Source organism: Aquarana catesbeiana, linkage group LG10 (assembly GCF_042186555.1).
Source record: "Aquarana catesbeiana isolate 2022-GZ linkage group LG10, ASM4218655v1, whole genome shotgun sequence".
Lineage (NCBI taxonomy): Eukaryota > Metazoa > Chordata > Amphibia > Anura > Ranidae > Aquarana > Aquarana catesbeiana.
In genome coordinates this window covers 200,833,051-200,847,122 of record NC_133333.1, presented here as the reverse complement: position 1 = coordinate 200,847,122, position 14,072 = coordinate 200,833,051, and the positions used below count along the sequence as shown (strand labels likewise).

General features: G+C 42.9%; 1 protein-coding gene across 1 annotated transcript in view; it reads right to left on the bottom strand.

Annotated features, from left to right (window-relative positions):
- The window catches only part of HTR3B (5-hydroxytryptamine receptor 3B), a 56,184-nt gene extending 48,215 nt beyond the window's left edge, over window positions 1–7,969 (bottom strand). Inside the window, exon 1 of the mRNA XM_073603102.1 lies at window positions 7,861–7,969. Coding sequence (XP_073459203.1) covers window positions 7,861–7,969 — 109 coding nt within the window. The remainder of the gene's footprint in view (window positions 1–7,860) is intronic.
- Window positions 7,970–14,072: the final 6,103 nt, after the last annotated feature.

Below are 14,072 nucleotides of genomic sequence, written 5' to 3'. Positions count from 1 at the left end.
GGACCAATCCTATTTAATTTGTTCATAAACGATCTGGAGGATGGGATAAACAGTTCAATCTCTGTATTTGCAGACGATACTAAGCTAAGCAGGGCAATAACTTCTCCGCAGGACGTGGAAACCTTGCAAAAAGACCTGAACAAATTAATGGGGTGGGCGACTACATGGCAAATGAGGTTCAATGTAGAAAAATGTAAAATAATGCATTTGGGTGGCAAAAATATGAATGCATTCTATACGCTGGGGGGAGAACCTCTGGGGGAATCTAGGATGGAAAAGGACCTGGGGGTCCTAGTGGATGATAGGCTCAGCAATGGCAGGCAATGCCAAGCTGCTGCTAACAAAGCAAACAGAATATTGGCATGCATTAAAAGGGGGATCAACTCCAGAGATAAAACGATAATTCTCCCGCTCTACAAGACTCTGGTCCGGCCGCACCTAGAGTATGCGGTCCAGTTCTGGGCACCAGTCCTCAGGAAGGATGTACTGGAAATGGAGCGAGTTCAAAGAAGGGCAACAAAGCTAATAAAGGGTCTGGAGGATCTTAGTTATGAGGAAAGGTTGCGAGCACTGAACTTATTCTCTCTGGAGAGGAGACGCTTGAGAGGGGATATGATTTCAATTTACAAATACCGGACTGGTGACCCCTCAATAGGGATAAAACTTTTTCGCAGAAGAGAGTTTACCAAGACTCGTGGCCACTCATTAAAATTAGAAGAAAAGAGGTTTAATCTTAAACTACGTAGAGGGTTCTTTACTGTAAGAGCGGCAAGGATGTGGAATTCCCTTCCACAGGCGGTGGTCTCAGCGGGGAGCATTGATAGCTTCAAGAAACTATTAGATAAGCACCTGAATGACCACAACATACAGGGATATACAATGCAATACTGACACATAATCACACACATAGGTTGGACTTGATGGACTTGTGTCTTTTTTCAACCTCACCTACTATGTAACTATGTAATTCTTTCAAAATTGTTTATCACTGATATACAACCCGTCCCTCAGATTGCCTTGCCAAATAGTAACCCGTTGGAGCTGACCAGAATCCAATTCCGACTCATTCTTTAAGTCACTGCCATCACAAAACAGACATTAGCCCAATCTTGGAAAACGCCAACACTCTGTATCCGTGCCACAAAGCATCAAATTGCCCAGGGCATGATTCATGTCAAATTTGAAGCAACCCTTCAGCAACCCTTCAAGTCAGAATCAGGAGCTATGCTAAAATTTCAACCCTGGGTTGACAATTACTTGCCCCTGGCTTTTGACAAATCCAGTCTAGAGCCCTAATAAGGGCAATTATCATGTCTATCGCAAACTCTACTAGTGCCACCACTATGACAACCCCTGGGATCGCACCTGGCCCTCCTGTTTCTTTCTTTCTAGCTTCCTTTTTCCCCCTTGACTGAACACACTTCTGGTGCCTGGGCATCCTTGTCGAAACCCCTAGCTACCATTGTTTAAATTTTAATACACCACAGTATATTACACTTGCTTATTAGGTAAAGCTTTGTTCAGTTACATGTACCCATGGGCACCCTTTGACTTCATACCTGCTATTGCTACATGCACATTTCTGTTTGACACTTTACAAACCCCCCTTTGAGAGGGTATGATTCATAGGACTCAAACACTGTTTCTACAAGCCAAGGTCACTGTTCCAGTTTCTAATAAGAGCAGTCAATCTAGGGACCCAGGAGTGTGTCTATGGGAATGTTTGACCATTCTTCCAGAAGTGCATTTGTGAGGTCAGGCACTGATGTCGGACAAGGAGGCCTGGCTCGCAGACTCCGCTCTAATTTATCCCAAAGGTGTTCTATTGGGTTGAGGTCAGGACTCTGTGCAGGCCAGTCAGCTTCCTCCATCCCAAACTCGCTCATCCATGTCTTTATGGACCTTGCTTTTTGCACTGGTGTGCAGGTATGTTGGAACAAGAAGGGGCCTTCCCCAAACTGTTCCCACAAAGTTGGGAGCATGAAATTGTCCAAAATGTCTTTGTATGCTGATGCCTTAAGAGTTCCCTTCAGTGGAACTAAGGGGCCAAGTCCAACCCCTGAAAAACAACCCCACACCATAATCCCCCCTCCACCAAATGATTTGGACCAGTGCACAAAGCAAGGTCAATAAAGACATGGATGAGCGAGTTTGGGGTGGAGGAACTTGACTGGCCAGCACAGAGTCCTGACCTCAACCCGATAGAACACCTTTGGGATGAATTAGAGCAGAGACTGCAATTGAGGCCTTCTCATCCAACATCAGTGCTTGACCTCACAAATGCGTCCAACAGTCCCATAAACACACTCCTAAACCTTGTGGACAGCCTTCTCAGAAGAGTTGAAGCTGTTATAGCTGCAAAGGTTGGGCCAACTCAATAATGAACCCTACGGACTTATGCCCCGTACACACGGTCGGACATTGATCGGACATTCCGACAACAAAATCCATGGATTTTTTCCGACGGATGTTGGCTCAAACTTGTTTTGCGTATACACGGTCGCACAAAGTTGTTGGAATTTCCGATCGCCAACAACGCGGTGACGTCAACCACGTACGACGAGACTAGAAAAGGCCAGTTCAGAGCCAAGCGCGGCACCCTTTGGGCTCCTTTTGCTAATCTTGTGTTAGTAAAAGTTTGGTGAGAGACGATTCATGCCTTTTCAGACTCGTGGCTTTCAGATCATTTTCTGCAGTTCAGTTTGTGCTTGTGGGTTTGTATCTGCTCTTCAGTGCGTGCAGTCAGTTCGTATTGGAGTTTTCTGTGCGATCTTGTCTGCTCGTTGCTGTTTTTCAGGTCGCTCTTCATAGGCCTTGCTGTTCTTCAGTGCATTCTGTTAGTTCGTTCTGAGCAGCCGACCGTTTTCTAGCCATGTTGCGTATACGTACTCCTCGTAGAGTTCGTGCTGGGGGGCTTGGTGTTGGGGTCCTGACCTTGACACAAGTCCAGTCCATGAACAGGGTGGGAAGGAGTTCATGGACCAAGAATTGGTTGCTTCAGCGTGACCAGTTCTCTCATATGCCTTTGCTCCGTGAGATCCGTTAGAATAATCCTGATGATTTCAGGAACTTTCTCAGGATGACAGACCCCGTATTTCACCGTTTGTTGGATTTGCTGACCTCCTATATCAGCAGGCAGGATACCTGCATGAGGCAAGCCATCACTCCGGAGCAGAGGCTCGTCGAGAAGCCTGCAGGACTTGAAGTTCTCAACAGGCATCTACCCCCAGGCTCTGGGTATCATTATCCCAGAGACCTGTTCTACCATCATCCAGGTCCTGCAGAAGGAGTATATGAAGGTAAGATTTTTATCCTTTGATATCACATTTTATTGTATTGTATGTTTGCTAATATATTGTATTTTTTTCCTCATTCCATAATTACCATGATTGTAATATGCTGTGAATGTCCCCTTTCTCCTCATGCATGCTGGAATTTTATGGGTTTTTTTGTCCTTCATACATATTTGCCTTCACTTACCTCCCCAGCATGCTCTCCTGGCCCTATATTCACCTCATGTAGTCACTTAACAATGTATTTTATCAGCTCCATAGTAGTGCTTTACCCCAAACACCCCTAACATGTTTAGAAATGTGATTTGTGCTTTAAATTCAGGCAGAGTGCCAGAGGCTTGTTTTTGTAGTGTCCCCAAATCATTTTGAACCCTCCCCCCAACTGCTAAGTCAGCTGATCCCAATTCTCTATCTATCCTCAATCCTCTATCTGCTGACTTTGCCAAACCCATACACACTATACCCATCTCTTTTGTGGTCAGATTTATGGATGAATTCCCCAAAGCATGTAGTGCAAGGGCCTGCCGGTATACTTTCAAATGGTACTGTTTAAAGTTTTTGGATACTGTTATTATCTTGATAGGTAATAGCAGAATGTCCAAATGTGCTCAAATGTGTACAGTGTGTATTTATATCTTTGTATTATGACACTTCTTACCTGTCCAGTGGGCTGCCAATAGTGTAATTAAGGAGGGGCTGTTCCAAGTAATACCCATTATTTAGGCATTCATCTCTCAATGAAGTGAAGAGGGTTACCTGTCCAAGATTCCCCCCTATAATGTTAGAAATGGCCCATGAGAGGGGGGGGAATATGACCGGTGTACCTTATACTTTGGTGTTGTAAAATTCACCTTAATAAATGTTATCTGGATGTTGGCCAAGAATGTTTGTGTCTAATCTGCTTTCCATGTTTATGTGCAAAAATACTAAGTTTTTTTTGTTTTCCTCAACAGTTTCCTTCCACGCCACAGGAATGGCAGACTGTGGCCTCCCACTTTGCCCAGCGGTGGGACTTTCCTAACTGCGGAGGGGCAATTGATGGGAAACATGTCCACATCGTCCCACCACCCAACTCGGGGTCGTACTATTATAATTACAAGGGGTTCAATAGTATTGTGATATTGGCGGTGGTGTCGGCTAATTACGAGTTCCTGTATCTGGACGTGGGGAAGAATGGCCGGATGTCCGATGGTGGAGTCATCACCCAGACGGAGTTTTACAGGCGTCTCCAGAATGGCAGCTTGGACTTGCCACCTCCAGAAGAGAATGTGGAAGGACTCCCATTCGTCTTCATTGCGGATGAAGCATTTGCGCTGGGGGACCATCTTATGCGGCCATTCCCGATGAGGACCCTCACCCCGGAACAGAGGGTTTTTAATTACCGGCTGGCCAGAGCCAGAAGAGTGGTGGAGAACACATTTGGAATCATGGCCAGCCGGTTCCGCCTATTTCTTACACCCATCCATATGGCGAAGTATAAACTGAAGTCTCAGCCAGGAGGTGGCCGGGCCGAGCAGGCTGCCTGATATGCAGGTCCCTCCCCTACACCTGCAAAGAGAAAGTGGCAGGAAGAGGAGTACCCTAGAGGAGGCTGCCATAGGCTTCTTTTGGAAGGCTACAGAGGCCCTGGGAGCACCCCACACTGTGGAGGAGGACTTTGCTGGCATAATTGCCTGTAAAATGCAGCGGATGGAGGAGGGCCAACAACTCATGTGTGAGTCATTAATGTTGGAAGCTCTCAATAAGGGGTTGAGGGCCCAAATAACATCTGCTACCCACATTTGTGACCTCACACATGGTCCTCCTCCTCCTCCAGGTCCTACTCCTCCTCCTCCTCCAGGTCCTACTAGTCCTCCTCCTCCTCCAGGTCATACTCCTCCTCCTGCCACATCTCCAACAGCAGAGCCACAGCCAGGAAGGAAGCGTGGAAGGAAGACCAGAAAGTGATGACTCTGGATCCAGTCTGGTCTGGCAAAAGATGCAGCCTCTTGTGGTACCACAGCCTGGGGACACAGATGTCATCTGCTGCTTTCCAGATCTCTGGGACTTCTGGACCAGACTGCACTCCCTTACATATGGACTCCTCAGGCCACCAATTTTGATGTTCAAGAATTGATGTCTGCCCTGGGGGTCCAAGGCTTCGCTAATTTCTGCTGTTTCTCCAGCGTTGCCTCCCTCTTTGGTTCTGAGCCCTTAATAAAGGATTTTTGGTTTCAATTATACTTGCCTATGTGTGTTTTCCTTCAAAAAGGACAGTTTATTGGTGAGGTTTCAGGTACATTTCAAATATACAATGTGAAATTAACAAGGGACACCAACACCAAACAATCGCCTTGAGATTAAATAATACAAGATAATAATGGTGTTGTGGTAACTTGACACACAAAACACACACAAAAAAATTTAGTAAAACTAAAAATAAAATAAAACAAAGATCAGCCTTGGAAAAGATACAAACCTAAAATAAAAAAAAAAATCTGCCTTTAAAAAAAAAAAAAAAAAAAAAAAAAAAATATTTTTGTCAGATGTGACAAATCAAAATATATTAAGGGAATCCCGATAAATAATAAAGAAATAAGTTTGTGAGAAGTCTGTGTGAATATGAGCAGCAAAACTACTTCATTCTTCTCACACTATAAAGAAGAAGAGAGTGCGCTGTATTAAACCATTTTTAACATTGCACCGTGACGAAAGTGTTGTATCCATTGCGAACGCTAAGTTTACCAGACCGAGCTGTTCCATCTCGGAATTCCTTCTGAGCATGCGTGGCACTTTGTGCGTCGGAACAGGCCACACACGGTCGGAATTGACGCGATCGGATTTTGTTGTCGGAAAATTTTATAGCTTGCTCTCAAACTTTGTGTATCGGAAAATCCGATGGAAAATGTCCGATGGAGCCCACACACGGTCGGAATGTCCGACAACACGCTCCGATCGGACATTTTCCATCTGAAAATCCGACCGTGTGTACGGGGCATAAGACTAGGATGCCATTAAAGTTCATTTACGTGTAAAGGCAGGCGTCCCAATACGTTTGGTAATATAGTGTATGTGTTTTTGACAAAACTTTTATGTAAATTAGAAGGCAAGAATTCAAAAATACAATCCTGCACAAAATTATGGTATGATGTATATAACATGACCTCAGACTAGAAGGGCGGAATCTCAAAACTAATCTTTGAAAGTATTAGAAAGTATAATTATACCAAAAGAGTAGATGATACTTGGAGTAGCCTTCCAGCAGAAGTAGTGACTTGATCAACAGTAAGTGAATTACTGGGGACAAACATAGATCTATAGTCTGACAAATGAATTAAATGTATATTGTCCTTTTTCTGCCATCACTCTTCTATGTTTCTATGAAAATATTGTCACAACCCCTACATTTACAGATTATTTTAGATTCATGATTAATCAAAAATAATAGCTATAAAACTAAAAAGACATGATATTATATTGCATTTTATCTATAATAATTGTAATCTATTGTATCTGTTATAATAATGTTTAATCTATCACACCAGAAAGAGGAAATTAGAAAAATATTAAAAAGTACTTTGGTGTACTTCATCATTTTTGAATGTGACATCCCCATTAACCATTACGTATTTTCAAACTACGCTAACTCATAGTATGCAGGTTGGAATCAACTTTAAACAGAATCTATTAGTTACACTCGTGTGTGTTTTGGTTTTCTAAATGATAGAATCAGGAACATAGAAAAGCTTACAAATCAGGTTTATTGTTTCCTTCAAAGGAAGATTGCACATGTAATCAGCAAGTCCATTGTTTTTTGTTTTTGTTTTTTTCATTTAATATAAGGGACTTACACTTATAAAAAAAGGGCATGGAATCTACAAGTTAACAAGGTAAATACAAGTGTTAGTAATAACAGTACTTTCAATCAAAAGTGGACATAAATTGGTAAAATATAATAAACACATACTGATCACAATGACAATAAAGTAATACATGACCTCTACATGGTTGTTTGGTCCATTTGAACCATTTCCTCTGCTAGTATCCAATGACCAGGAATAAAAGGAATATATGATACCTTTGCTGTCGTTTTTATAGATAATTGTGTGATTTTGACAGTTATATATAGACATGGACATTGAGCTAAAAAATTTTAATGATTTATATCATAATAATTGACAAAACCAGAAGGGTCAATCCACCAAAAAGTAGTATTTTAGTAGATGTTGATCTGAGTCATTATTTTCTTTTACCTCCTAAGGACTTTGATGGCTAGGTCTCTAAGCATAATTCCCCGGGCTAACCCACCAGCTGCAGGCTTTTCACAGAGGTCTAAGTCTCCCCCGTGGAGTTGTAACCTGCTTAATATAAATATAAAATGCTGCTGGAAGTGTAAGACTGTCTACTGCTGTGAGACTCCAAGGCAAGGAGGACATTATGATAAGGAAATCTCATCATTCTAATAAAACTATAAGAAGCCAGTAGAACCAGACGTGATTCTGAAATGTAAGTTTTAGATGAGGAGGCCATTTAATCACGAGAAGAAGCAAAAGCTGTCATAGATACATATTTGAAAAGTTTTACTTACCTGATATAAAAATGATCAGTATAGTAAAAAGAGTAAATGCCATCTGATGGAAGATTTTTGAGCTGGAACACGATGTGCGGCTTGAGGCTAGGAAGCTAGTAGCAGCCATGCAAAGCCATATACAAACACCTCAAGGCCTGTAGACAGATGAAAAGTCTACTGTTACCTGAAAATTATTACTGTCCATTTACCCTCCTTGTTCTGAGTAATCCTATTAAAAGTCTGATTTCATCTTTTCCAAGATGAAAGAACAGGAGATACCACAAGTCCTTGGAAAGCACCAAATGCACAGTTAATTTGATTTTGCACACATCTTTTACCTGTGGCTTGGGTCCAGATTGTATGAACGAGTCTCATTCTGGTTAATCACAACGTTCAAAATAGCATTTGTGAAAGAAAAGATAACCCTATTTCTGATCACTGTGACCTAATGAAAGTCATTAGGCATACATAATGAGTGGATAATCATGCAGAAATTTAAAAATCCATATCCATACTGCTAATAGAAGAAGTGGAACTTAATTTTCACAGAAGAACTTCCCTCTTATTGGCAGTCAGATATTGATGTAGGATACAGACAATTCCTTGGTTACAAATCTATAGCCATCAAAGCAAGCAATAGCTTGTAGCAATAGTTAACACATACTGTATGTGCACAAAATATACACTGAAAATTTGCATAAACTTGAAACATCAATGGTGTATATTTGAAAATACAAAGAATAACTAATGCACTTGCTCCTTGAAAAGATCAAAAATGGACTTTAAAGCGTAACGCCACTTTTGTTGAGAAAAAAACATTCCCTTCTGGGTCATGTACATTGCAAGGATTTTAACAAATTTTGTTGCAGATTCCTACCTTTTGTTATTCTGAAGAAATCCCTGTTTGTTCCTCTGTGTCCATGCGGGAAAGTGAGCTTAATGGGAGTGGTTTCATAATTATCAACCAGCTGCTGCATAATCAGGGCTCTAATGAGGAAGTGACAGGGTCTGCATTCCTTTAGATGTTATTTCCTATTGGGAGTATCTTACCAAAAATTAAATTTTTCTTGCAAGGGATGGCAAAAATCTGACTTGTATCCTAGTGCAGACTACTGGGAAAACCAGTGAGCCAATTACACAAGCAGGAATTGATGTTTCTGGGGGGCGTTCTGTACACATTATGCACCTCCAGGTAGCCATATCGCATTGCAGAGCTGCAGATTGAAAAGGAAAGGTCATTTTAACAACATTCAATTACAATATGACTTGTGTTGCAATTGTATATGCTATTTTATTTTATTTTTATTTGCTTTTTTATTCCCATGAAAGTGGAGTTACCCTTTAAAGCAGACTGAAAATATAAAAGGTATGGATTTTTAGCAGATGGTAGATGGGCAGTTTTTCACACTCTCGGCTCATTCTCAGCATTTGTAAGATGCTGGGAATTGGCCAGGTGCCCATAATGATGTAACACCTGTGCACATGCACAGGAGTAGTATTATCAGTGGTCACCCAATGAATGAATGAATGACTTTTATAGCGCTACCTATGCGAACTGAATCGCCACCGGTGTCCATCTGCGGTATAACGCAGTCCTTGCCCCATGGGGTCCCGACACGCTCACATACACATATTTGGCCAATTTTTTCAACAGGATCTAATTAACCTACCAGCATGTCTCTGGAGTGTGGGAGGAAACCGAATTACCTGGAGGAAACCCACGCTGGCACAGGGAGAACATGCAAACTCCAGGCAGATGGTGTCATGGTTGAAGAGGATCACCGTGGGACCCAAAAGAATCAGCAGCAGAGATGGCGGTGGCAGGGGATGCAGCTGTGACAGTTTCCGAGACCCGTCAGCATTGAAGAGATAGGTGTGGAGGAGGTAGGTGTGCGCCATGATTCGCAAGTGTGCTGCACATATTATCTCAAAAGCTCACCCTCACCAACGTTGTTTGCTCAATATTAATTGTATAGTTTATAGCCGTAGTACCCATCATTACTTTATATAATTTTCATTAAATGAATGGGTACATTTCTTGTACACATCACTTCCGGTCTTTGCAGCGCAGGTGGAGCATAAACCGGTGCTTTCGGTTTCCATTTTAGCCTATACATGCCTGAGTATTTATTTTAGTAATGTAAGTTCAATTTTATGTATTTTTCAATATATTTGAATTACTATCTTATGGGAGGTTCCTTTACCTTTTCCCTTTAGGAGAAAGATATATGCAGAGTCTCTTAAAGGTGCAAAAGCACTATTTAATATATGGTGGTATCCAGTCGTCCATTTGTACAGAATATTAAAACAGATGGAGCATCTAACAGCCATATGTGGGAGATTGGCAATTGGAGATATTATAAGCATGTTGTGACTTCCCTTGAAAGAAGGGATCATATATAGTAATTCTGGTGCGTGCAGTGTGCTTCTGTTTGGGGAAAAAGAAGCACTTTTTCCTTTGGTGTCACCTATAGATTCATTTATTTGCACCGGGCACCATGTTTGGATTATTTATTATGGACGTTTAAAGAGGAAGTAAACCCTGATGGGTTTTACTTCCTCTTTATTCTCCTGCAAAGTAAAAGCATAATGGGCTAGTATGCATCGCATACTAGTCCATTATGTGCCACTTACCTGCAAACGAAGCCTGCAATGTCTGGTGGCCGCGTCCATCTTCACCCCTCTTCCTTCCGGGGCCATGGACTCCAACTCTCTGACTGGCCGGAGTCATGTGACGTCACTGGAGATATTTCCAGTACCTACAGGTAATCCTTATTATAGGCTTACCTGTGGGTAAAAGTGGTCTGTAAGGGTTTACAACCACTTTAAGTTACTTATTTATTATGGAAGTTTACGTTTTCCAGTGATATATGTGTAGCAGTACCCCCATAGGGGCTGCTGATTGACTCTATACCCCACTGGCTACCCTGACTCTGCAGATCCTCTCTTACCTCTGACACCTTGGGTTCCATATTGTAATGTTATGTTATCAATAAGAACCACACACAGAGTTACTGAACCACTTAAGCAATTTACTAAGAAAAATATTTAGCACAATAAACACTGTGATAACTCAGATAGAAAGAATGACAATAGAAAAAAGTCAATGTGTACATGAACTGAGACTTCAATGATCACGATGGAGGGTATATACAGACAGGTGCACAGTGGGACAAATGCTCAATAATATAGAACACTTATACAAAACACCTTCCCACTGCAGCCTCAATGCAAACATCAGACCCAAACATATTACATTCACATAAACAGGATAATGCAATACAATATTGAATCTTATACTCTAGGGCTCCCCCTAGACTGCAATTCAATGTTCAGTGAAAATAGTGACACCATGATGCCTTGCTGAGGGTAACAAAGTACTTTTCCTTGACTTAGTCTTCAGCTAGCCCTTTGATTTGAACTGCAGTTATTTCTAATCCACACGAAAGAACATAAAGAAACAGACTGTATAATGATGAGTGTAAAGAGAACTATTCCTTTGTTAGTGATGAACAAACCACACTCCTTTAACTCTTCTTTGTGAAATAAATGGTAATGCAGTACCACCTCCACAGTATGGGTTGTAATAATCCCAGAGTTCCGCTGTGTACGGCCTATGAATAAGCAGAACCACCTTCGTGGAACTACAAGTCTCACCAGCAAACAATGTATTCTATTGATCTGGGCAAGTGCCCGCTCACCACAACAGGCCCAAGTGCTGTAGGATTCCTTCTGAACTCCTTTCTTGAAATCTCAGTCTGATCCAAAAGCCAGCGCCGTCACACCGCGCCGCTCCTTCAGATGGCTGATGATTGGAATGCAGGGAAGCTCCAGATGCCTTGGGTCCTCAGGTCCATCCACACTCGGATGCAGCTGGCTGTGCTCTGGAGCTCCTCAGAGGCCGATCAATTCCGATCCGCGCCTTATAGGCCGCAGTCTCCCGGTCACACTCACAGACCTCACTGCAGGCACGTATTGAATGGCGTCCCAAGAGGCCGGAAAATGGCTGCACTGTCCTTTATATTACTCCTCCCAGAATGCAGTGCAGTAACTTTGCCTTGTGGGTTTGTGGCTTGGCATTGTGGGTTTAGTAGTCCTAAGAATTAAGTTAACACAAGAGTCCTTTCCTCATTAAACTACATCCCCCACAATGTTTTGTGACTCTGATTACAGAACTGGTTCAAAAGGCTCAATAGCATACAAAGGACACTAGAGGGAGCCAAACTCATTTGTAACCAACACAACTGTAATGTCTATTTCAGCAAAGCATGGCTACATATGTGTTTATTGGGATGTACAGGTACATACAGTATATTTTGGATGTCCATATCCAATGATTAGGCCCTCCCATTTATCATGCAAAATTTTGAAATATATATACAGTACAGCAAAAACATTTTTTTTAATTTTGTATAGAATGGGGAAGGGTTAAAACTGGGTTACATTTTCCTAGCTCTGTCCCAATGGGGAGATTTCTCTTCAGTTACTGTCCTAAAATTGCAACAAGAAATGAGAGGAAATTTTCTCAAAATAAGGGTTTCTGTCGCCAGAATATTTGTCCCATTTTAGACAACTTACCCTAACATTCTTGTCTGCTGACAACACTAAAATGTATTATTTCTCCTCACTTTTTGTCTTGGTGAAAATGGTCAGGCCAGGACTAACAGAGCAGTGAATCTCCCCAACAGAGACACAGACAGAAATAAAAATATGACAGAGAATGTAACCCTACCCTACTCGATCCACAACTAAAAAGTTTTGCCTTTATGTACATGTAGCGGTACCCCCATGGGGGCTGCTGAAAGTTGTGGCCCACCTGTCACCCTACCCACCCACCCCGGCATGCACTCCCCAGTCACTTTTGAGACAATGAACAGTCCATGTGATTGTTTTGTATTTTTTATTGAGGGATTTGAACTTGGATAGGGATAGGAATATATGGGATACCCAGTAGAACAAGCAATTGGTTGATTGTATATGAATCAGTTGGGACAACTATACACACTTGGCCCCCTTCAGCACATCTCTTGCTTGCAAACTGTTATGCCGCGTACACACGGTCGGACTTTTCGTCTACAAAAGTCCGACAGCCTGTCCGACATACTTCCGACGTACCTTCGGCGGACTTGCGGCAGACTTTCTTACGAACGGACTTGCCTACACACGACCACACAAAAGTCCGACGGATTCGTACGTGATGACGTACACCGGACTAAAATAAGGAAGTTCATAGCCAGTAGCCAATAGCTGCCCTAGCATGGGTTTTTGTCCGTCGGACTAGCACACAGACGAGCGGATTTCGGGGTCCGTCGTACTTACGACGTAAAGATTTGAAGCATGTTTCAAATCTAAAGTCCGTCGGATTTGAGGCTAAAAAAGTCCGTTGAAAGTCCGGAGAAGCCCACACACGATCGGATTACCAGCCAGCTTTAGTCCGTCAGCGTCCGTTGGACTTTTGTAGACGAAAAGTCCGACCGTGTGTACGCGGCATTACTCTCTCTTTCTCCCTCCAGCGCAACACTTTACTCCAGGCACAGTTAGCACATGGTTAGGTCCAACCCTGACTCAGTCAGGCCTCAGCAACTGCCTTTTGCAGGGAGAGACCGAGGGTCCCTTTTAGTGTAACAAAAGTAAAATAGGAATTCTTTAGTGCTAGCTGTCCTATGGTGGACTACTGCTCCCAGTAAGCCCTCTTCAGGCTCTGCACCCAGCTCTGACTGTTTCCTCTCAGTACTCTCTGGCATGCCTATCCAGTCCTCCCGACTGCCCATGTCACTCACCAGCCCTCCTTGCTGCAAACCAGTGGTTCCCTCCTGAAGACTTGCCCGGCAGTACTAGTACCTCTCTGACTCCTCTGTGTGCCTCCTGTTCAGATCCTTCGTGAGTTCTTGAAAGGATCCATCCTGCACCCGAGTCCCAGGGCCAAGGTCACCCCCCCAGACTGTGGAGCCCCCTCTAAGGTCCCAAAAGCCTACTACTCCATCCTCAGTTCTTCCACCCAAAAACTCCTCCCCAGCTTGGCTGACCCTGGGTATTTCAAGGAGGCCTGCCCCCTGCCAATCCTAGTTGGGGATTGGTCAGGGCTCCCTGAGACACCCCAGACTGTTCCTCCCCACTTCCCCTCCTCCTCTTCTAGAAACCTCTAGAAGTAAGAGGGAGGTGACAGTGGAGTGATGCTGTCCGTGAGTCATCAGCTGCTGCTCCAGACTACTCTCAGCCCACACAGATCA